At 32.9% G+C, this 23992-nt stretch overlaps 1 protein-coding gene across 4 annotated transcripts in view; it reads right to left on the minus strand.

Annotated features, from left to right (window-relative positions):
• Positions 1–426: 426 nt before the first annotated feature.
• Positions 427–23992, minus strand: part of Polr3E (RNA polymerase III subunit E) — a 60620-nt gene continuing 37054 nt past the window's right edge. For all 4 annotated transcript variants that reach the window (XM_076477835.1, XM_076477833.1, XM_076477832.1 and 1 more), the window contains exons 9-17: positions 23055–23175; positions 21117–21198; positions 20472–20531; positions 12828–12931; positions 10507–10601; positions 8378–8910; positions 7041–7106; positions 6482–6607; positions 427–1877 (exon numbers count right to left, since the gene is read on the minus strand). In XM_076477835.1, the coding sequence (XP_076333950.1) occupies positions 1815–1877; positions 6482–6607; positions 7041–7106; positions 8378–8910; positions 10507–10601; positions 12828–12931; positions 20472–20531; positions 21117–21198; positions 23055–23175 (1250 nt within the window). In that variant the 3' untranslated portion in view covers positions 427–1814. The remainder of the gene's footprint in view (positions 1878–6481; positions 6608–7040; positions 7107–8377; positions 8911–10506; positions 10602–12827; positions 12932–20471; positions 20532–21116; positions 21199–23054; positions 23176–23992) is intronic.

Genomic DNA, 23992 nt, shown 5'->3' on the forward strand with positions numbered 1-23992 from the left:
GTAATGTTAGGTCATGTTTTAACATCTAAGTTAACCTCATTGTGTAATGTTAGGTCAAGTTTTAACGTCACAACTTCATTGTGTGATGTTAAATGAAGTTTAACATACACTGTCTCACGATGGGGTGTTACGTGAATCTGGTTGTTCATGTTAACTTGATTTTCTTAAAATTGTGAAGTGCACAGTTTGATAGAAAGATGCAAATTTATTTCACTTTAGTTCAAATTTAAATATTGTGAAATTTATGTTGTTGGACTCCCATTTTTAGAATTAATCATCAGAATGGATGAGGCCTTTTTATGAAACAGTGTCTCCCTCAATAAATTTACTACACTTTGTTAGGTGTGACTGAAGAAAATTTTCAATTAAACACACACCAACAGAACAAATACTTTTATAACCCACAGTGTTACTAGAAATTCTTGATTTATAAACAGAAATATCTTTATTAATTTCAAGATTCACATGATTTTACAAACTTCCTATACATAAAATTTTATTCCATCTGCCAATGGAAATGAGCAATTTTTTAAATATGTATGTGATATTACACAATATTTTGTAATATAATTAATATAACTAATTAGCTCTTAAAAATCAACAAGAACAAATTAAATGGGAATGAAAGATTAAATTTGTCTGAAAAGAAAATCATTTTCCAGCCAGTATATTCAATGTTTGTGACAATCACCAACACTTTGAGAACTTTCCTGCATATTATTACTGATAGTTAAAAAGCATTTTGGTCCTTATTAAAAGAAAGATTCAGTTATATGTGATTACCTAGTTGTATTTCTTGTTGATAATTCTAATATAATTTTAAATTATTTTACACCTGTAAAAAGCATTCCTTTTTATGTGACTAAATTATCATATAAGCATCTCAACTATACTCAAAATCTCAAATTTTTATTTTCAAGCATTTCTGAACTGTTAAACTATAAGTTTAAGTTTGATAGTTTAACCCAAAAATAATAACAAAAAATACATGGTTTTATTTTGTGTTTCATGATATTCCTGATACCAAAGTGGCTTTTTGGTTTTAATAATGATTTATACAAAAGAATTAAGTAAAAAAAGAAAAAAGAAAGAAAATGATTTGTTATTGTTTTTCACTGATTTTTGTACACAGCAGAAAATAATTATTGGTAAGGTTCCAAGTTATTCACAAAGTTGTGATACATGTTCTTTTAATAATAACTGATCCAAGTTTGGGATGTTAAGTTACTCAGCCAAGAAACGGTGTAGATAATCAATGACAATTTTGAAATAAAAGGTTTATAATCAATGAATTCTGTTGGTCTACAGTTTCACTGAATTAACCTTGTATGGACTGCTAGATTATACAACTTCGTATCTCAATATGACACCCAGCAACGTTAAAGCAGTCAGATATACTGTAGCGAAAGGTTGGCAAAGAATGCTAATTTTTCTTTTTCTTGATAATAACAACTGTTTACAACTTCTAATCACACTCGTTACTTTGTTTTTGTCTCACTGGTAATTTTATGAGTAATCATAATTTCCTTGGAAGTAATTTTCAACACTTACACACACAGTTTAAACCATCTTGTCAGAGGATAAATATGCAGAATCTCAACAGCATTTCTTCATAAACCACACCTTGAATGAAGAACATTCCTTTCTGCTGCGACCGTGTAAATAGCTGGATTTCAAACCACATCTGTATGACAGTATACCTATAAATCATTAGGTGTGACATGTTCTAACTGCTTGTTCCCAAAATTCAAATTTATCTACTGCCTCCACCCAAGTAAATACTTCAGTCAGATATACAAAGAATGTGTGCAATGCTAGGAGTCAGGGTTTACTGTACCCTTCAAGTAATAGAATCCAGACTTGAATATACAGTAGTTCTGAAACAAAAGAAAACATTAGTCATTAAAACGTTGGCTCTAAAGCTAAATTACCTTTATTTTTGATGGACTTACACTGGCACAATGAAGTCCACACGTTTTATTTTTCTTAATTAAATACTTCTACCAAAAATAAGCTACCAATAAAAATAGTTGAAAATGTGCTATATATATTAATAAAGTGAATTAATTCTTGATGAGTAGAAGTAAATACTGTCACAAATAACAATAAACTAAAACTTTACAATATTGAACATGCATAATTATAAATCACAATGAACTAAAATTTTATAATGACTGAAAACATATGTTATAAACCACAATAAACTAAAAATTTATAATGACTGGAAATACATAGTTATAAATCACAACAACCTAAAAATTTATAATGACTGAAGATACATAAGGTCATAAATCAATACAAAATCAAATCAAAATCAATTATGACGAGAATGCATTGAATCTTTAAGATGTGTACATTTTATCAATATATTCAACCATTAATACCATTTCCAAAGTAGCATTGTTTCATGCAAGTAAGAAAATATTATTCAATAATAAAAGTGTTTACAAACTCTGATAAACTCATATATACAAGTTACATAATTTACACCAGGACAGCATGGCCTAGAGGTTAAAAGGTTGTTACAAGTTATTGTATTCTTGACAGGACACTTCACACTAGCTGGTTTGGTCTGTGATCAATAACCACAGGTAACTTAAGGTTAACCTGCAATGCAATGACAAACCACATACGAAACTATGCTATCATTCTTACCCACCTGTGACAGAAGAAACCAGAGTTAAGCACCAGCCTTGTGTAAATTTTAAACACAAACTACTGTTTATCCTCAGCTCAGATGACCACAATACTCTTGAACCATGAACTACTATTTATCCTCAGCTCTAAGAATTTAATTATTTTATATTGAACCATGAACTAACTACTGTTCATACTTAACCCACCTTATGCTGTTAAAGTTGTCACTTATTCTTATGATATTTCACTAGTTAGTAAGTGTAGGGAAGCACATCCAGGTCTTATTCTTCTTATAATATTTCACTAGTTAATAATTGTAGGGAAGCATGTCCAGGTCTTATTCTTCTTGTAGTATTTCACTCATTAGTTAGGGTAGGGAAGTACATCCAGGTCTTACTCTTCTTATAATATTTCATTAGTTTGTAAATGTAGGGTACCATGTCTGAGTCTTATTCTTCTTATAATATTTCACTAGTTAGTATGTGTAGGGAAGCATGTCCAGGTCTTATTCTTTTTATAATATTTCACTAGTTAGTAAGTGTAGGGAAGCACGTCTAGGTCTTATTCTTCTTTTAGTATTTTACTAGTTAGTAAGTGTAGGGAAGCACGTCCAGGTCTTATTCTTCTTATAATATTTCACTAGTTAATAATTGTAGGGAAGCATGTCCAGGTCTTATTCTTCTTGTAGTATTTCACTCGTTAGTTAGGGTAGGGAAGTACATCCAGGTCTTACTCTTCTTATAATATTTCATTAGTTTGTAAGTGTAGGGTAGCATGTCCAGGTATTATTCTTCTTATAATATTTCACTAGTTAGTAAGTGTAGGGAAGCACGTCCAGGTCTTACTCTTCTTACAATATTTCATTAGTTTGTAAGTGTAGGGTAGCATGTCCAGGTCTTATTCTTCTTATAATATTTCACTAGTTAGTATGTGTAGGGAAGCATGTCCAGGTCTTATTCTTCTTATAATATTTCACTAGTTAGTAAGTGTAGGGAAACACTTACAGGTCTTATTCTCCTTTTAGTATTTCACTAGTTAGTAAGTGTAGGGAAGCACGTCTAGGTCTTATTCTTCGTCGTATTTCACTAGTTAGTAAGCACGTTTAGGTCTTATTCTTCTTTTAGTATTTTACAAGTTAGTAAGTGTAAGGAAGTATATCGAGATCTTACTGTTCTTACGTCCTTTCAAGAGTGCTGTCTTTGCAAGTAAGTCCTTAAAATGAAATATACTTTTAATACTAAAAACTAGTTTTAGGACACACTGAATATAAATTTTCTAAGTAATTTATTTACCATATTTTTTTAACACAAGATTTATTTTTTAATTTTTAAAATGACAAATAATAATTAATCCAACACATATCAGATAATGCTAATTTTACAAACTGTTTCTTTACATTAAATTTGTTAAAATGTATCTAATTTTAAAAATTTAAATTCCAAATAGAAAATTATAAGTAGTTGTTACTTATATGAAATGTTATTACTAATGTTCAAGCAACAGCTAAATATTATCTTAACTGAGATGGCCAGAAGCAAGTTAAAGTCTTGTATCTACATTAGGGTGCGTCAAAAAACAAAAAGTTGTGACACTCAGTCGCTCGCTTATAATTTGATTCCATTCAATGAAAAAAAAAAGGTTGCATAAAAATCAATCCAATACATTAATATTTAGGGGTTGCACAATGCGCACAAAATAACAACGTGCTTCCAGAACCAAACGAAAAGTTGGCATTAGTGAAAGGCTAGCTTTGGCTTTAGACAGAACCCAGATCAGTGACCGAAAAGCCGTGAAAATTTTGCTTCCTTTTGCAGCTCATATTGGACATAATATCGAAGATCTTGCCATTAGCTCAAGTTCCATAAGGAGGAAACGAATTACTAACCGTACTCTTCTAGCAGCTGAATTGAAGGAAAGTTTTTCTCCAAACGTTCCTTTGACATTACATTGGGATGGTAAGCTGATGCCTGACTTGGTTGGCAGAGAGAAGATCGAAACTTTAACCTTTGGCAATTTTAGTTTCAGGTGAAGGTGTAGAGAAGATTCTTTCAGTGCCCAAGATTGATAGTAGGGATGCAAATTCAGTAGCTTCTGAGATCGGATCAGTTTTAGTAGAATGGAATGTAAAAGACAGAATTAAATTGCTTTGCTTTGACACCATGGCGACCAATACAGGATCCAAATCTGGTGTCTGTCTGAGGATTGAAATGTTACTTGAGCGTGAGCTCTTGCACCTTGCCTGTAGACATCACATTTTGGAGATTCTTCTGAGCTGTATTCTCTACTCGTGATAGAGACATCATAAAGTCCAGATATTACTTTGTTTTTAAACTTTAGAGATTGTTGGCCTAAAATTAATAAAACTAAGTACATAACAGCAGTAGAAGCAATGCCACTCCAAATACAGCCTTGGAAGGATGATATTATTCAATTTTGTCAGAATCTCCTTCAATCTCATCAACCACGGGACGATTATAAAGAGCTCTTGGAATTAGCTGTCATTTTCTTGGATCTCTTCCACACGGACGTTCTTCAGTTTCTTTCCGTACTTCTGGTGCTGTACATCGTACATGATGGAAGGCTCGAGCAGTATATTCTCTAAAAATTTGGATGTTCCAAGAGGAGTTTGGTAGACTGCAACCACGGCCTGCTTCATCTCGTGTTTCATTTGACGCACATTTCTGCAGCAAACTTGGCGATTTGTGTGTCTTTATAACTAAACATTACTTGCTCTCATGGTTTAGAGCTAAGGATGCTTCTGTGGCAGCTCGAAGGGACCTTACATTACTCAAGGAACTTGCACTGCATGAAAATCATATGATTAAGGAAGATGGTACAAAGGCAATGAATCGGCATTTATGGTATTTATCTGAGGTTGCAGTTGGGCTTGCGCTCTTTGATGACGGTGTAACGAATAGTGACAAACTCAAGATGGTCTCAAATATGAATACCATGAAAGGATTTCCTAGGCCAACTCCCCATTTAACAGTTGATGCTGCAAGCAATGCTGTTTCTAGAAAACGTCCAGATTTGTTTACCTCAGCAACAAAGAAAATTTTCTACCATCTGGATATTAGTAGCACATTTTTTATCATTACCACCGAAAGAGTGGAGCGCCTCCGAAGAGTACAAACAAGGAAAGGACAGAGTAAAGAAACTTTTTGTGACAAATGACGCAGCTGAAAGAGGAGTAGCTTTAATTCAACAGTTTACATCAAAGGGCCGCACCAAGAATGAAGATCAATTTCAGTATATGATTCAGGTGGCAGAAGAACATCGGCGAACATAATGCGAAGGGGGCAGGCAAGATAAAACTTCAATGAAATAAATTTTTCTTTCAAGTTCTTATGTTTTTGCTAATTGTATAATCAATAAATATTAAATAATTTCTTTAAATAATTTAATTACCATTAACAATGTAATGTAGGGTAAATTTAAGGAAAATAGTGAACTTTGCGAGGGATGCGCGACCCCTAAATACTTCGCGATTGAAATGAAACTTTGTCTATGCTCTCTTCTCATGCAGTGGCACAACTGAGCAAAAAAATTGGGACATTTTAATTTTTATCCTTTATCTGCTGACGCACCCTAAACTACATGTCTGATGTTGGCAGTAAATGTACAAAATTTAACCCTTAAACTGTACACTAGTTATTAAACAACATATTAGTGGACTTAAAATAGTTTTGTATGGAAGCTTTATTAGACTAAAAACAAGAAAATGGAAGTAAGATAACGGGTTTGATTTAGTTGTGTATATAAAACAGATTTTTAGAAAAATTCCAATTCAGTTATTATAGTCTAGTCATAAAGTATCAGATACATCTTAGAAACAGTTGAATACCTTGAGTAAGGTTTTACATTCTCCTTCAGACAACGACTCTCCAAGCTGATCTTCTATCTCCTTCTGTAACATACCTGGTCGGAGTCGAGCAGTTGTGGCAAATGCCTCTACTAAAACTTCTCGAATCTGCACAAGATTTTATAAATTTAAAGAGTATCATTTATTGCACTGCACAACATTAATCAATATGCAACAGATGTCATTAACCTGTGTTTCTCATTAATGCAAGCAATCTAATAAGCAGTTTTATATGTTTCAGAACAGTCTATAGTGAATATTCATGACCTTTAAAATCATTTTTCTATTTTTCTTTGCCAGGCTCACGAAAATATCCTTTGTCCCTATTTAACACAGTGACTCATGTAATGCTCAATATAATCTATGGCAAGTGCTGATAAAAAACTGTAGCTCAACATTGTTGTATTTTCATCTTAAAGACTAGAAGTAACAACAATAAAACAAGTAACTTTAACACTTTTTTATTTACAATGCACATGCTCATACCAAACAGTAAATATGTTAAAAAGCATCTACAAAAACATATAAAGTATCACCTTACCCGGTCTAAGTGGTCTCCAAAATGGGTAAATACAAATAAAGGCTCAGGAGTCATGTTCTGTGGCCACTTGCAAATACAAGATTACATCTCATCATTAAGGAAGAAAGCATATATATCTTGAGTCATAAAATAACTCCAGGTAAAAAAATACAACTAACTAGAGATATACACAAACATAAATGTTCCATACTAGCACAGATAAACTTAGATGTTCAGATACAAACATAGAATATATAATGTGTTCTTCTATTAGTTTAGTCACTCATAATAATGTGACAGTCTTAAACATACCAGTGCCAGAAAATAATTACTAATAATAATGTAGGAAATATAAAAATTCAAGTGCAAGAAAACAATCACCTACATGAAAATCCAATTCATATATTAGTTTAAATTTGTCTTCATAGTAAAAGACGAGTCTAAGTGACCTTGTACTGGTGTATAACAACTCATACTGACCTGAATACAAGTACTAGTGGATAACAACCCATACTGACCTGAATACCTGTATTTGTGTGATAACAACCCATATTGACCTGAATGCCTGTATTTGTGTGTAACTCATATTGACCTGAATACTTATACTAGTGTAATAACAACCAATACTGACCTGAATACTTATACTGGTGTAATAACAACCAATACTGACCTGAATACTTATACTAGTGTAATAACAACCCATACTGACTTGAATACTTGTACTAGTGTATAACAACCCATGTTGATCTGAATACTTGTACTAGTGTATAACAACCCATACTGATCTGAATACTTGTACTAGTGTATAACAACCCATACTGATCTGAATACTTGTACTAGTGTATTACAACCCATATTGATTTGAATACTTGTACTAGTGTATAACAACCCATATTGATTTGAATACTTGTACTAGTGTATAACAACCCATATTGATTTGAATATTTGTACAAGTGTATAACAACCCATATTGATCTGAATACTTTTGTACCTATTTATAATCACATATATCAAATTTTCTCTTTTGTTTATAAATAACAATACATTTTCTGTAACTCTATATACACATGACTCATTGCTATTAACCCCTTTGTGATGGGTTCTTGGTCAAAGGCTATGTCATCATGTCTGTTCACTTGCATTCAAAATTTTATTGAACTACTATCTGATAAAGTACTAGTGTACAAAACTTACATAATGTCTGCTTACTTTCTCATCTTTAACAATTTCTATCACTTCAACTTGTTAATACGCACAGACATGTGTTACGTACTTAAACCAGACATTTTACACAACATATCTTTCAAACAAAGCATTCAGATATTTATTTTATATTTAACTGATAAATTTTTACCTACTTTATTCTGTAACCTACGGCCACCAACAGCTACGACAGCTTCCTCAAGAAGCTCAAGTGAAACACTGCTACTGGAAACGTGGCTCCCTGAGGTCTTCAGGTCTAAAAATTGATGAAGGTCACTTAGAGACACACAAAGTTGATCCTGAAGTTTTTCTCTGGTCAACCTGAAAAGTTCTTCCTTCAGTTCTGGAGACAGCATGAAACTGGATGTGGTAGGAGATATTTCAAAAGTAGCCATGCGAGGATGTGGTGGGCCATTAATAATTTTACTTGTTGTTGCTCTATTCACATTTAAATTGACAGGAGATTGTATGGGCCCATTGGTGACTTTCTGTGGTGACCAGGGGGGTTTCTTTGGTTTAGGTGACCCCATGATTCCTAAACCCTTTATGGGGGACTTTGGTTCTTTTTTGGTCTCCATAGGTCCATCAGGCCCACTTCCTTCGTTGTCATCACTAGTTGATGATCGATGGGATTTTGTACGTCTCCGTTGTTTTGGTCGAGGTAACTTGGGCGAAGCTGGCACCTCTTCTAAAGGACAATGAAGATGATAAAAATGCCAAATTAGTTTTAATTTCTCCAACTTATTTCATCAGATATTTTACTCTAGTGTTATACAATTATTTTAAATTCTCATTTTTCCTTTCATTACCGAGGAAAATGAAATAAAACATTTTCAAACTTACATTCCAGCATTTACTCTGTTGTTTCACTTTTTCTCAACACAGTTTTTGTAATTAAATAAGTAAATGAAATTTTGCACAACATGAACAGACATTCACACAAGCAAACTTTGTACAAAAACAAAGCAGTAATCCCAAGATTTTTGAGCTTCAGTAAACAAATCTCATTGTTTTAACATTAAGCTGAGTAAGAATTAACTATGTTAATAACAAAAATTAGAGGGTTCAACATGGCCAGGTGGGTTATAGTGTTCGACTCGTAATCTGAGGGTCGCAGGTTCAAATCCCCGTCGCACCAAACATGCTTGCCCCTTCAGCTGTGGGGGCATTATAACGTGATAGTCAATTCCACTATTTGTTGGTAAAAGAATAGCCCAAGAGTTGGCAGTTAGTGGTGATGACTAGCTGCATTCCCTCTAGTTTTACATTGTTAAATTAGGGATGGCTAGTGCAGATAGCCCTTGTGTAGTTTTGTGTGAAATTAAAAAAACAAACAAAAATTAGAAAACATTTCAAACACCATTTTGAAAATTAAATTCCACCACTTTTTCATGAGAGTGGCTGTAAGTTTAATGACATATTTTGGTCATTGGAATACAATTATACATCTTCAGATAGATGAAGAAAATGGCAGATTACAGTTTAACAAAATTTATTTCAAACTTTTAATCATTTTAAATTGAATCAAATGACATACAATAAACTATATCGTTTCCTCAGTCACATATGAATTGTTAACCAATACATATATACCAATATCAAACATTACTACCAATGTTTTAAAATTCTGCTTGCTTACTGTTAATAGCAGTACTATATGGCACCTTTTACTGGCTACACAAAAATTCCATGACGTTTATGACCAAAACTCAATTTTAAACGATTTCCAGGTCTGGAAAAAGTATTTTAAGTTTCTGTGACTTTTCCAAGATTTTGAATGATCTTACAAACCTTATTATGAAAACCAAGCATTGAAAAAACAAAAAAGGAATGTGTAACGTCAAGTGCTTGTGAAGAAGACACAGAATTTGAAAATAACAAGATTTAAGCTCAAATATGAAGTTCACATTATACAAGGGAACATTATTATTCCAGTATATTTAAGGTTAAATTTTCAGTTCAATAGTTGCCTCACACAAGCTGTGTTATTCTGATGTAATTTGTTTGACATTTTTCTTTAAGACACACTTGTATACAGTGTTCATTTTGTTAATAAAACATAATTGAACAAAACTTTTTTTGGATCATTTTGTACCGAGTTGTAAGAAGATTTTGTTATTCTACGGTACAATATATTTTATAGTAACACTCAATCGTGGTCACTATCCTGTGGCTTATGTATGGTGTATCATTTAAAACCAAATATACTGCTGAAAAATCAAAATGTGAAATGTACTACTTTAATTACAAGGGTATAGGCAATACTAGAATCTTTTATCATTACCTTTACTTTCCTGACAAGTCAAACTGAGAACTCGAGACAACTGAAGCCAGCGAGCTTCCCAGAGCATCTGTTGTCTTTGGAATACATCAGGAAAACTGAAAATTAAGTCAACAATGAAAACAAGCTTTATGTCTGTAAAATACACATTACGTGTTGGTTTACCTTTCAGATGAGAGCAGGCTTTATATATAATATACACATTATATTAAATGATATTTTACCTTTCTGATGAAAACATGCTTTATCTATAATATACACATTACACAAAGTGGTATTTTACCTTTCTGATGAAAACACGCTTTATCCATAATATACACATTACACTAAATGGTGGTTTACCTTTCTGATGAAAACATGCTTTATCTATAATATACACATTACACTAAATGGTGGTTTACCTTTCTGATGAAAAAAGGCTTTATCTATCATATACACATTACACTATATGGTGGTTTACCTTTCTGATGAAAACAAGCTTTATATATAATATACACATTACACTAAAGTTGGTTTACCGTGCTATCAGTTAACATGTAAATTTTATGTAAACAAAAATTCTATGCTTTTTGTGTGCATAATAAAACATATTACTGTTTATTTTACTAACATAAATCAATTATAATTTGTTTCAATATTTTACAATAAATCAGTTCTGCAAATAAAATAAACATACTGTGGGCTGATACAGATTACCTGTAAACTAGTAATTACTATGATGTCATAATTAAATTATACAAATTAGTGCTAAAGAGGTTCAAACCTTTGTTTGGTAACATGTTCCAAACCTCTGGGGTTCAAAACTACTCTTCATATAACTTCTGTTTACTTTGCTACCAAAAGTATCCATGCACTGCTTAAGCCCACCAAACAAGTACAAAAATACATAGTGCAAAGATATGCTAGACAAACATTATTAACAGTGAAATTAAATATTATCAAGTGATGAAAGTGTAGAAAATAAGTATATATAAAACAGCACTGTTTGGTTTCACATCGCTGAATGCGTAAAATATCATACATAATTGCACCAGGAACTTGGGAGCACAGTATTTAAATATCTTGTGGTTTCTTTAACATGCCACTGATGTGTAACAAATCTTCATCTATTATGATTACAAAAAGACTCTGATATGCATTTTTAACAAATATCTGGTGATATTCCTACATCTGTCATCCAATGCGGTTAGAAGTGACTGAACATTACCTGTGAGGTATGTGTCCTATGTTTTACCAGTCTTGAAGTGATAATTTAATACAGAACTGAAAGCATACAGGTGGAAAGTTCAGGTATAGCTGGTAGTGCCACATGTATTCTGTATCTTGAGTATTAGGATAACCACCCTAAGTTTTACCTTGCCTAATGGACTCAGTTTTGAAGGATTGTGGTAATTATTTTAGCTGTAACTGTACTTCAAATGTTTCCAAATCTAATGCTCCAGGGTACTAAGAAGGCATAAAATATATTTCAAGGACCATGATAAAATAGGTTGGTGAGTCAGTGAGTTGTTCCAGCAACACAGACCTCTGTCATATAGTGCACAATCATTAATTGGTTTCAAAACAAAGATAGGAACATTCTAAATGTTCCCCTCCTATAATTGTGACCTATAAAATTTCCCTTGGATTATTGATAAGTTTAAGTTTGAAACATTGCAGCACAAATATATTGTCATCATTAAATAACCAAACTTTTCAAACAACATCAGAGACAAAGTGTAAAAGATACTGAATAGAACGTAATCAAGAGCAGAAACAAAAGCAGTTATTGAGACTAACTATAGAGCTGTATATAATGATATATACATAATAATTAACATTATATAATTATTAATTACATAATGATAAAACAAGACCTTCTAAAACTGTAAAAAAAATTTTTGGTGAGGCAGTGTACGTGTCTGTACAACAACTAATAGCTGTAATCAGTATTGTATGTATCCAATTACGATGAAATGATAACTCTAAATATTAATATTTTATTGTGTTAAAAATTGTACCTGCATTCTAACACAATACTGTTTCAATTAATAGCCCATTAATAGCTGTAGGAACATGAAACAAGTTTTACAAAAATTCAGAGATTTTAACAACTCTAGCAGCTATATGTAGATAAAAAAAAGTTTCAAAATAAAAAATTGTCAACCAGAACAAAACAAACAATGAGTTAGCTAATAGTTGGAAAATACAATAACAGACACAATATACCAAAAGTTATACGAAAATATTAAGAATTAAATATAAGAAATCATTTTTAAGGTATCTGTTCAATAAGAGTGTACAATAAACAATACTTCAGATGTGTTACATCAGATTTCACTTACTTTTCGATGAAATGTTGGTCAAAAGGAAGTAGGAACTTCCAGCCTCGAGTACAGGTGCGTTTACCCAGCTGCTCCATGATGTGCAACAAGTCATCATCGGGTAGCTATCACAGGCAATAAAAAGATAAATAAGAAATACAAGTCATCAATACATATGTAAAAACGTTTTTACATATATATTTCTCTACAAGTCCGTTTTCTCGACATCACTGAAGTCATCAATACAGATTAGCAACTTGTTTGTATACTGTTCAAAACCAGTGAAGTCCACGTATTGCTGAATTCTATGTACTATTATGTTTCTTGCTAGTTACAACAATTAGTGTAAAAAACTGACCAAATAGGAATGATGGAATTCCTTATTTTCTAAGTAAAATAGAAAATATACTTCAGCAGTGTTTAATGGGACTAACTGGATTACTGATGGATCATACTCCAGCAGTGATTAATAGGATTAACCTGACAACTGATGAATCATAGTTCAACAGTGATTAATGGGATTAGCTAGATTACTGATGGATCATACTCCAACAGTGATTAATGGGATTAACTGGAATACCAATGGGTCATACCCCAGAAGTGATTAATGGGATTAACTGGATTACCAATGGATCATACTCCAGAAGTGACTGATGGGATTAACCAAATCATTGATAGTATTTTTGTATGTTATTAGGTAGTCTGCAATAAATAGTCTTTGATCTATGACAAGCTGGATTCACAAGTAGTTCAGGAAAATGAATTTCTATAGTAAACAGTAATTTTAGGGACAGAGAGGTTAAAAGCTTGCCTGAAGCAAATGAACTTGCTTACGGTCATCACAAATAGTCCACCAGTTATTACCCTTGTCTGAGTGTTCCATGACATAACAATGTTAGCAGACAGAAGCCATGCATTTTGTAGTGAAAGTCACGTACAATTGTCCTGACTCACCTGACACCACTAATATTCCCTCACCAGTCACAACCAAGTCCATCATTATGATTTACATGTACCAGGTCATTTAATGTGTTGCAAATAACAATTATCTACCAACCTGTCAAACTGGCCCTTCTCTATAAAACACCATACAAAAATGTACTCAACTGTCCTCCAAGTTAAACCCTGAACTAATTTATTTAAAGCTTGTAAATTTTGCTATAAATTACAAAATTTGCATCTGTCATGCTTTTTAGAGGAAATTTCAACTTTGATTATGAAGCTTTTATTTCTGAATGAACAAACACTGTTTTCTATGTATCATACAATTCTAATTTATAACTACCTTAATATCTACACATTCAATCAGTCCCTTTAATCCTATCGCTACTTTTCCTATAGTAAGGGGTCAAATGACGTCATCACATTTGTAGACTTACATTAAAACTTGTATTCAACTATTATTTTATGCATATGTCAATACATTTGGTATCAAATTGTAGATTATAAATCAGATTTTAGTATTATACATTAGATAAATTCTTAATATAAAATATTAAAACCAAATACTTAAATATCAATTTTTGTGTGTCATGTGGTATGTTGAAAGCAGCATTAGTTCAGATTAAATGTTTGTGATGTCCAATTACAAAGTCTATAGTTTCTCATGAATTAGACACTCAAATTACTGGTATATACAACCCAGAATATAAAATACCCTCCTACCTTTTCTATTTCCTGAGATTCTATTATATTTAGTTAATCAACCAGGGTGATCCTGCCCATCTTTTCCATTTTTGAAAATACTTGCTTCACTCCATAGTGTGTTTATAACCAATCAAAAACTCAGAATGTCTCATAAATGATTTTTTCAGCCTTTGTGAAATCTTAACAAGGGAAAACCTTCTTTTTCATGGTAGAATTGAAGCAAAGAAGAAATAATGGAGCTTGAATTATATTTTTTTAGACCCAAACAGAGATTAGTTCCTTAGCTTGATCAATTACAGTGGAATTTTATTGTATTGATAACACAATTTATTGTTCTTTATTTTAAATTCATACACAAAAGACTAAAAAAAAATAATATTCTTTTACATCCACCAGGGGTAAAATTTCACAAGACTTAAGAAATTATGCCAATCAACTACAAAGTTGGAAAACAGTAGAGATCCTTATTTTCTATTTCTTTATTTACTGTTCTATATTCTAAGAAATATAACTGAGAGTTATAATTTTCTTACACTGAAAATGTATTTCCAATAGGTACTTACCTCCTCAAACATAAATAGCTATTCCCATTCAGTGCTGCTCTCTATATACAAAAAGCATTTTATCCATGCAAAAAGCCTTTTATCTCATCTCCACTGGAACTGACTGATTTCAATTCATCTCTTGTTCCAATTATTGTGTGTCAACCTTCCATCAATAAAAGTATGACATTCTCATGACACATGTTACTCCACCTATTCAATTCTAAGGCATTATCACTTTGAGTTTTGACATAGGATAGAAATACTGATTTTCTGTGGGGATTAAAGGTGGAAGGAAATAAGTACTTAATGGAAATACATTTTCAACATAAGAAAATTATAACTTCCAATATGATACATTACCTCTAGCCACATAATTAGCTAGAATCCCACATTGAACAGGTTGTGGGGCTAGAGCAAAGCATCTTTCAAAACTCTCTGAAGAACACTCCCTGAGATGAAACAGTCAGATTCTTAGATCTGATGTGGAGAACTGTACCACTTTAAAAGATGTTGCACATATGGGTAAAAACACAGAAGCACATCCAACTGGAAGAGAAATATGGCCAAAAAGTGATCTAAAACAACTATTTATGAAATGCAATCCCAGAAATGATAAATGTGGGCAAAATGAAAAAAGATGTGTCTCTAGGTATAGAGTGGCTAGGGTGTGATGGATCATACACAGCAAGGGAACTATACCCAAAACCCATGCTGCTGGGAACCAACATCTAAACAGGCATAGGATGAGGTTACCATACGATTCATAAATCAACTACAATCCAAAATACAGTCGCCAAGTACTGACATCCATGTGGGGGTAAGATAAGGGATCCCAATCAACGGGTGAACTGCAATTTTGATGTCTCACTCACATCTGTTTTTATGTTCCATGTTGTAGGATGTTAGCTATATCAGCAAAACACCACCACCCTATTTTCAACTAAATACTATTATAATCACTTGTGATTATTTGTATTTCATTAACCCATTCAGGAAGATGCCTTCATGAAGCACCATCTAAGTAGTTTTTAATTGAAAAGTGATAAGAACTTTCAAACACCACAGCATCTCCTCTTTTCTTCTAGCGATAAAACCAGATTTTCAAAAGCAGACCATGATGATTCATTCAGTATAATGCATGGCAGGAATGGGCAATTATCTCTTTCTACTTTACCCATGTAGTCCATGGGTGGGCCCAGTCCAGAAGCAGCTCTATCATGAGGAGAAAACTACAAGTTATCTTGTGGAACACCCCATCTCTGCAGTGTGTGTTACATGACAATGGAATAATAACATGCAAGTCCAAATGGCTAGACAGTGTGGATTTGAACAGTTAAAGAAAACATGGTCAGGCACCACTTTCCACAGTGCAAATACCAAACAATAAGTGTTAATAAAGGGGAAAGGAAACCCTGAAGAGGAAGGAAAAAACAAAAACAGTTACCCAGTCAAAGACTCACTGTTGTAGAATGGCTAAAAGTGGAAAAAGATAACCTAAAGAGAAAAAAAACAAAAAAACATGATATGAAGCAAATAGTGAAAGATAAACATATTATGGGTAATCCATGTGCTGACTGATAAAGTATCCTCAAAGGATGATGAAGATTGAACACTAATGAAAAATTAAGGTGTTGAATTGAGCAAGAAGACACTTGGAACAGATATGAGAGGTAGACGATAAAAAGGAAGATGTGAACAAAGGATGTTGCCATGGAAAAATGAAGTGGGAAGCCATGCAAGCAATATAACAAAGAAAAACATGTATAGGACACAGAAGTCTATCCAGATTAGGATGAGGATAATTGTGTAAAATGGAAGGAAGAGAATATAGCTGAATGGAGGAGTTATCCTCACAAGCCACAGAAGACTAAAAACTGGACAAACCTAGTACAGACCACAGGTCTCCAACTTGGCACAAGGACAACAAACAACCTGGAGAAAAGTGATAAATAGGTGCAATGGGCCTGTAGAGACAAAAAATCTTGAGCCACCTCAGATGGATTCAAGCTGATTGCAGAATCCCAAGTCACTGAGAAGGAAAAGGGTACCAGGGACAAAGAACCCATGGAACTGTAGTGAAAGATCATCAAAGAGTAACAATATGAAATAAACAAGCACCCACTGGAAATGAACTCTCTGGCAAGTCTCCCATACTGTTGGTAACATATCCATTCATATGGAATAAAACAAGATGAGAAACCCCTAGAAGGGGGACAAGTAGATAAGAGCAAGGACAGAAAAGGAATAGAGGCATGTAGTGTTTTCAACTGTGACAAACATCCAACCAAAGAGGAAAGGGTCAAGTGTTGATGCACAGACAAAACATGAGATTCCAAAGTCTCAGATACATAGATACATGATTAAAAACAGGTAGCAAATGTACACAGCACAAAGTTGCATTGTGACCCAGTAAATCTTAACTACAGTGAAACTACATGTGTAAAGGAAGAAACAAAGACTACAAATGGGCCAGCATGTAGGTAATAAAATGAAAAATTGGATAAAACATAAGATACCTGAGGAAACATGTCAAAAAATGCAGTATGTAGCCCAGCTGATTCAGTGAGAGAGGTAGGGAAAACCCAGCAAAATACAGTGGTGAAAAAAATGTATCACATTTTTATTAGCGTGAACAGGTTTGGCTTGTTGAGGAGGATTAGTTGGGTAAATTCAAGAGAAACGTTTGATCCATATAATGATCAATCTCGTGACAGATAATAGCAGAGAAATTCATTGCCAGGTTTCTCCCACCTGCAGCCTGTGATAACAGTGCCAGAAGTATAACAACTGAGATGGGAACATGAACCTTAGAACTTATTAACAGCCCTAAGGAACTCAAAGTTCTTGTGGAAAAGATCAGGAACTAGCATGGACTTGGAATCACCTGTCCAATAAAAAATTCAGAATAAAAATATGTAAATGGCCATGCAGCACATGAGTGGAGGTCTCACAAAATACCATACCTACATGCAGGACATAAGTTTTCTCAAGGTCAAAGAATATGGAAATAAGATATTCTCTCTTAAGAATGACTTCCATGATTAAAGTTTCAAGTCGAATCAGGTGGTCCACGATGGAGTACTGTAAATGGAATCCACACTGGGTAGGTGAGAGGAGGTTGTTTGATTCAAGAAACCAAACAAAATTAGCATTAACCATCCTCTCTAGGACCTTGCAGAGAAAGCTAGTCAAAGCTGTTGGACAACAGTTAGAAGGAAATTCGGGATCCTTTCCAGGCTTAGAGAAAAGGAGGACAATAGCCTGCCACTAAGCATCAGGAAAAACATTCTCCTGTCAGATCCAGTTAAAAACAACCAGAAGAAAAGCAAGAAAGGCAAAAGAGAGGGAATGCAGCATATCATAGTGAACATCATCAGGTCTGACTGATATACTGCCAGACCGATAAAGAGCAAGTTTGAAACCCATCAGTGTAAATGGATGTTTACAGTTGTAGAGGTGATTGGCCTAAAATAGATTTGCTGGATACAGGGAAAAAGCTCTCACTGACAGTATTGGCAATACTCTGTACATCAAGGTTGGGAATACATAGCTGTACCTTACAGTTCAGATAACCAGCCTATGTAGACTTGGCAATGAAACATCAAAATAAAAACATTGGTAGACAGCATAATTCCTTCAATATGAGTGGTTGAAACAACTTGTGAGAATCTCTGACTTGGGGATGTTCTTCAAGTCTCTCTCAACCATAACTCGTTGTGAGGAATTCAAAGTAGCAGAGGGAGTAACTTCAATGGGTATATCTTCCAATGGTCTTTCAATTGAAGAGGAGTTCACTGTGTCTTGGGGACATATATATTTCCACCAAAGTGTTCCCAAAACATACTTTCTTAACTGACTTTGAAGAGCCAGAAAGCCTCTCTATTCCCTTCTGAATAAAAAAGGGAAACATTTGCTCTAAAGGTTTGTCTGACAAAGAATGTAGTATGATGAAATAAGGTACAAATGCAGAATTGGATGAAGATTGCTGTTCAGTCTTCAAGATGTGTTTGTTTACTAATTAGCTGTTTTTCTGGAGGATTTGGGGATTCATAAAAAAGAAGAAATATTCAGTGCTCATTGACCCTACCTACTATGGAGTTCTACAATGGGACACACTATAATGACAAACAAGTACACTAAACAACACCAAGATTTTATGAGCACTATACCAAGACATCAGCATCAAACACAATGTCCACAACACCGAGAATGCCCAACACTAGTACTTAGTTGACCCTAGCCCAACAGGACCAGCTGGTTGATCCTGAGGAGGAGCATCTGAATGCCACCTGTCTACAAGAATTGAAAGCTAATGTGGTATGTTGGGGTTAGACCCCTCAATAACCAGAATACACTCCTCCATTTCATGGGTCTCCAAGTTCAGCAAACTCATGGGTGGCCATTCAGATCCCATAAAAAGTAAACTGAAAAGACAGAACCTTCTCTGGGAGGTTTCCTCATCTTGTACAGGCATCCATACCAAAGGGAAAATTAAAACACTTTTATTCTTAGTTTCAAAATTACTTTTTAGTCAGACTCAGAGAAGTCTTTGTAAATTTGGAAAGAAATCTCTTCAGTTTAAATACTTTATTGAAAAATCCTAATTTTTTCATCAGGAAATGTTTAATATTTACTGAGTGCTTGTAAAATATCATAAAAACATACTATATTCACTTCCAGCACATAAAGTTTCATAGTTACATGACAGATACAAGGTTGGTCAAATCAACCGAGCTTCCAGGCATATATTTTTACAAAAAGAATGGATCAAACCACAATAAGGAGGATGGTTATATGTTTGTCAATGTTTATTTTTCTCATCAAAATGTATAATTTTAGTGCAGAAAAGTAAATACTCAAGAAAAATATACACACCTAACCTATACTTTGATTCACTACTCACCCTACAGTGGAGTTTCTCACTATACTGCAGCTCCTTGGCACCATTAAAGTATATTAGGTTATCAGTGCAGAGTAAAGCATTTTGCATCAAATCTTATAAAGCATGCAATAACTGTACATCATAAAAAAATTAAAACTCGTGTAAAATTAATACTGTACATAAATCACTTTTAATGTGTGCAAGAAATATAAGAAAGTAGTTTTGAAATGAGTTTTTTTTTTTCATTTTAAAAAATTAAAGAAAAAATCAATATTCAAACTGTTTTATGAAAGAAAAAACTTCCAGGAGTTAAAGCATTTCAGACAGTATGTTTTCATACTTCTCCACTTTCAAACATTTAGTTACCTATTATGTTCTGTTGTGTCACAAACAGGTGTATGAGGCTAAAATGAATCATACAGGTCAGCTGTCATTCAAATATTACAAAAAAAATTGCTTATAAATAAATAATTATTTAATTTCATATATTAAATACTGAAAAACATGTACAATAACAGATTTATGTAATTTCTTTAACGTAATTATAAAACTTTATAAACTACTTAAGATGCAATGAAAGGGCATACAAACCTTTATAACAGACAAAATCTCCTTTCTTACTACGTATCTTTTCTGTGTGTATTTCCACATCTGTAACAGAAAATAGAAACACTACTTAGCTTACAAGTGATGATATTCTGCCACATTTGTCATGTTTGGTTAGCTAATAAATAAGTGTTTTGTGATGTTACTTAGCACGAGTAGGTTTATTTTTGTAATGGAGATGACCTCTGCCTCTCTTCTCAACAACAAATTATTTCAAATTAGTTTTCAGATTGCTTTTTGTTTCTTATATCACTGTACATGCTTACAGTACTTCCAGATTTTCTAGCTGGATTTTGGCAAGAAATGAAAAACAATGTATTTTTTATCTCCAGTTACTTTTTTTTGGATAAAAAATAACATTAAGCACTATAAAACAAAAGTTCAATAAGTCATTATTCAAAAATACTACTTTCGTGACATTTGATGTAAACAAAATAACCCAAGTAGTAGAAGTATTCCTGGTCAACAGTATCAATTTTCAGTAGTATTAAAGTTAACTGTGTATTTTGAAACAAATAACCTTATGAAACTGAAATTCTGACAAATAAATCACACAGATAACCTGAAAACCTCAATTATAATGTAGTCAAGAACCCAAGTCGATATTCTGAAACCTGAAGAATTACTTACAATGTAGTCACGAGCACGACTCAAGATTTCAGCACTAACTCCTGTGAGTGGGCTGCAGGTGTCTTTAGGGTATAGAAGATCACTAGGAAGACAGAAGTATCTACATTAGAAGTAAATGTTTCTCCAAAATAATCTTGAGGATTACTAAAATCACTATAATTCCTTTCTGTATCTGCTAAAACATGCCTTGTAAAAGATCTACTTACTACAGATTTTTTAGTTCAAACCTAACATAATTTTATTAACATGTGATTTTCTTTTTTACATTTCAAGAAAAATTGGTCTTCAATAACTAAAAGTTAGAAATTTATGAATATTGCAAATGATTGTTCTAAAAGGGGAATAAAGTTTGTTTGTTTTCAACACAATTTATTAATAACATCCGTGTAAATACCACACGATTCGTTAATAACATTTGTGTATACACAACACAATTTGTTAATAACATATACGTGTACACAACACAATTTGTTAATAACATCTGTGCATACACTACACAAAACATTCACAATTTTGTCTACTATTCTGAACTAAAATCATCAGTAACTTTCCTAATTACGAACTTGAAAATTTAAGCCTCCACAAAAAGAAGTTTTGATTCATCTTTTAAAAATGATTCTACTTTGTACAAGAGAAATCTTAGTACAATACACCCAAATGGGCAGAAAACATGAGGAAGAGTTCACTTTTGTGATTGATTAATAATGCTGTTTTAGTCACTAAACTTTCTCTCATAGAAAAGTTGCATGTGGTAACATAGTACAGCATATACAGCTAAGTCAGTTACACTACATTTTTTTAAATATAAGTTAAGGCTTTAAGAGTAAAAAAGATTTATTTTGAAAATAGTCACATCATTTTTGATGACTGCTGGGATCACTTTCAAGTACACAAGTTTTAACAGTAGAAAACATTGACTATTTAAATCAATATTCAACCAATGTAATAGAAAAACAGGAAATGTTAAAACACGCTTGTGCACACCTAATACCACATATCTAATCAGTAAATAAACTAAAAAAAAACTACTGCCACAAATTGTACTGCACAATGTATGTATTATATATTGTCAGGTGGAAATTTGCAAAGAAAATAAAGGCCAATGATGCATATATTTAGTGAGATTAATTTCTAGTACAGAACTCTAACAATGAATTTACAAAATCAAACTTTGAATTTTCATTGCTAATTATTTCAGTTGAAACACTGATCTGCTACTTTCAGTTACACACACATAGGTCTAAAACTTACATTGGACATACATGACCAATCGAGTCTATGAAATATGGAAGGCCTAGCTACCATGAAAAGCTGGAAAATCCACAAATTAAACAAAACATAATAACGATGATTTCAAACAAAATTTTATGGAGGGTTTCAAAGTACAAAACAGAATAGAAAAAAAAAGAGACTAGCTCTGCCTCTCTCCATGTCAGTATAAACTATGAGTATGAAAGACAATAAATATTAGTGCACACCTACACACCATTATGGATGTATTATGGTACATCAGTATGCATGAGAGTTACGATGCAAAACTAATTTTACTTTATGGGCAGATCAAGCTAGTTAGAATGGAAACATTGATCATGACTAGCCAAGATTATGATATTAGATGGGTTGAGCTTATTTCATCTAAAGTAATGGAACTTTCCAAGAAATAAGACATAAAAAATTAGGTGAATGAAGATACAAATCTGCAAACTAAGCACTAATTCTATATCTTGAAAATAAATAAGATATAAAAAAATCAAAATTACTTTAAGTGGATCGTTTTTGGGAGGTTTCTGTATATCAATATTGTCATAATTGGATCATTTTAACAGTCTATGTATTACCTTTTGAACAACCAATACAGCCTCCTGGACAACCTGGAAATTTCTTTAGAATTGAGCCCTAACATTAATATAAAACCTCTGTACGAAAACATATCTTTACCTTTTAACCACCCAGCATCCCTGAACTAGTACTGCCACCTGTTGAAGAGACCTGAGTACTACAAGAGGATCCACATTGAGGGGAAGAAGTTCAAGTAGGCTAGAAAACTGGATAACTTTAGCTAAAAAGAAAAAAAAACAAAGTTTTGTGAGTTGGTCATATGGAGTTGAGTTGTTTGTTACTATCATGAAGTCAGTTGTCAGTTGTAATGAGACATGAAAGGAGTTGAATTGTTTGTTACTTCCACGAAGCCAGTTGTATGAGGTAAAAGAAGGAATCAAAAATCTCTTTTCATACTTTATTTTTTAAAAACTATATAAACATTAAAATTTGTTTGTCAAATGTTAATAACTTGTTTATAGTTACAGTTTGAATTTCATCCTCATATTGTCTTCAGTTACATCTATATTCACACATAACTCAAGTATGTCTAACCTTACTGAAGCTTTATAAAAATACTACAAGATAATAAACTAACACAATAGTAATAAAAAATTATAACTGGTGTCAAAACAAATAAAGAATATTGTGTTGTTAATCCTAAACTATAAACTTGATTTATAAATGATGTAAACAACATTGATAATAATTAACAATTCACTTAAACTAGTTCGCACCCAAACAGTTTTTCATTAAAACAATGGTATAAACAGCACCTTGACCACTACTACATCTATTGTATCCTGAATGGCCTGTGGAGACCTAGTATGAAGAAAAAAGTCTTCTTGAGTTGACATATGCAGAGTAGCTGACATTTCTTCTTTAGTTTCACTTCTAAGTTCTTAAAATTGTTTTCTGATAAGCACATTTTCAAGTCTGCATGTCCTAACTCCATATAACATATTCCTGCAAGGTTGTCTCTACAATTATTGTCATGAATCAAGCAGTGGTTGTCTATGCTTCATTCACTATGAAAATATTATCTAACCTGTGTAAAA

Source organism: Tachypleus tridentatus, chromosome 13, assembly GCF_004210375.1.
Source record: "Tachypleus tridentatus isolate NWPU-2018 chromosome 13, ASM421037v1, whole genome shotgun sequence".
Classification (NCBI taxonomy): Eukaryota; Metazoa; Arthropoda; class Merostomata; order Xiphosura; family Limulidae; genus Tachypleus; species Tachypleus tridentatus.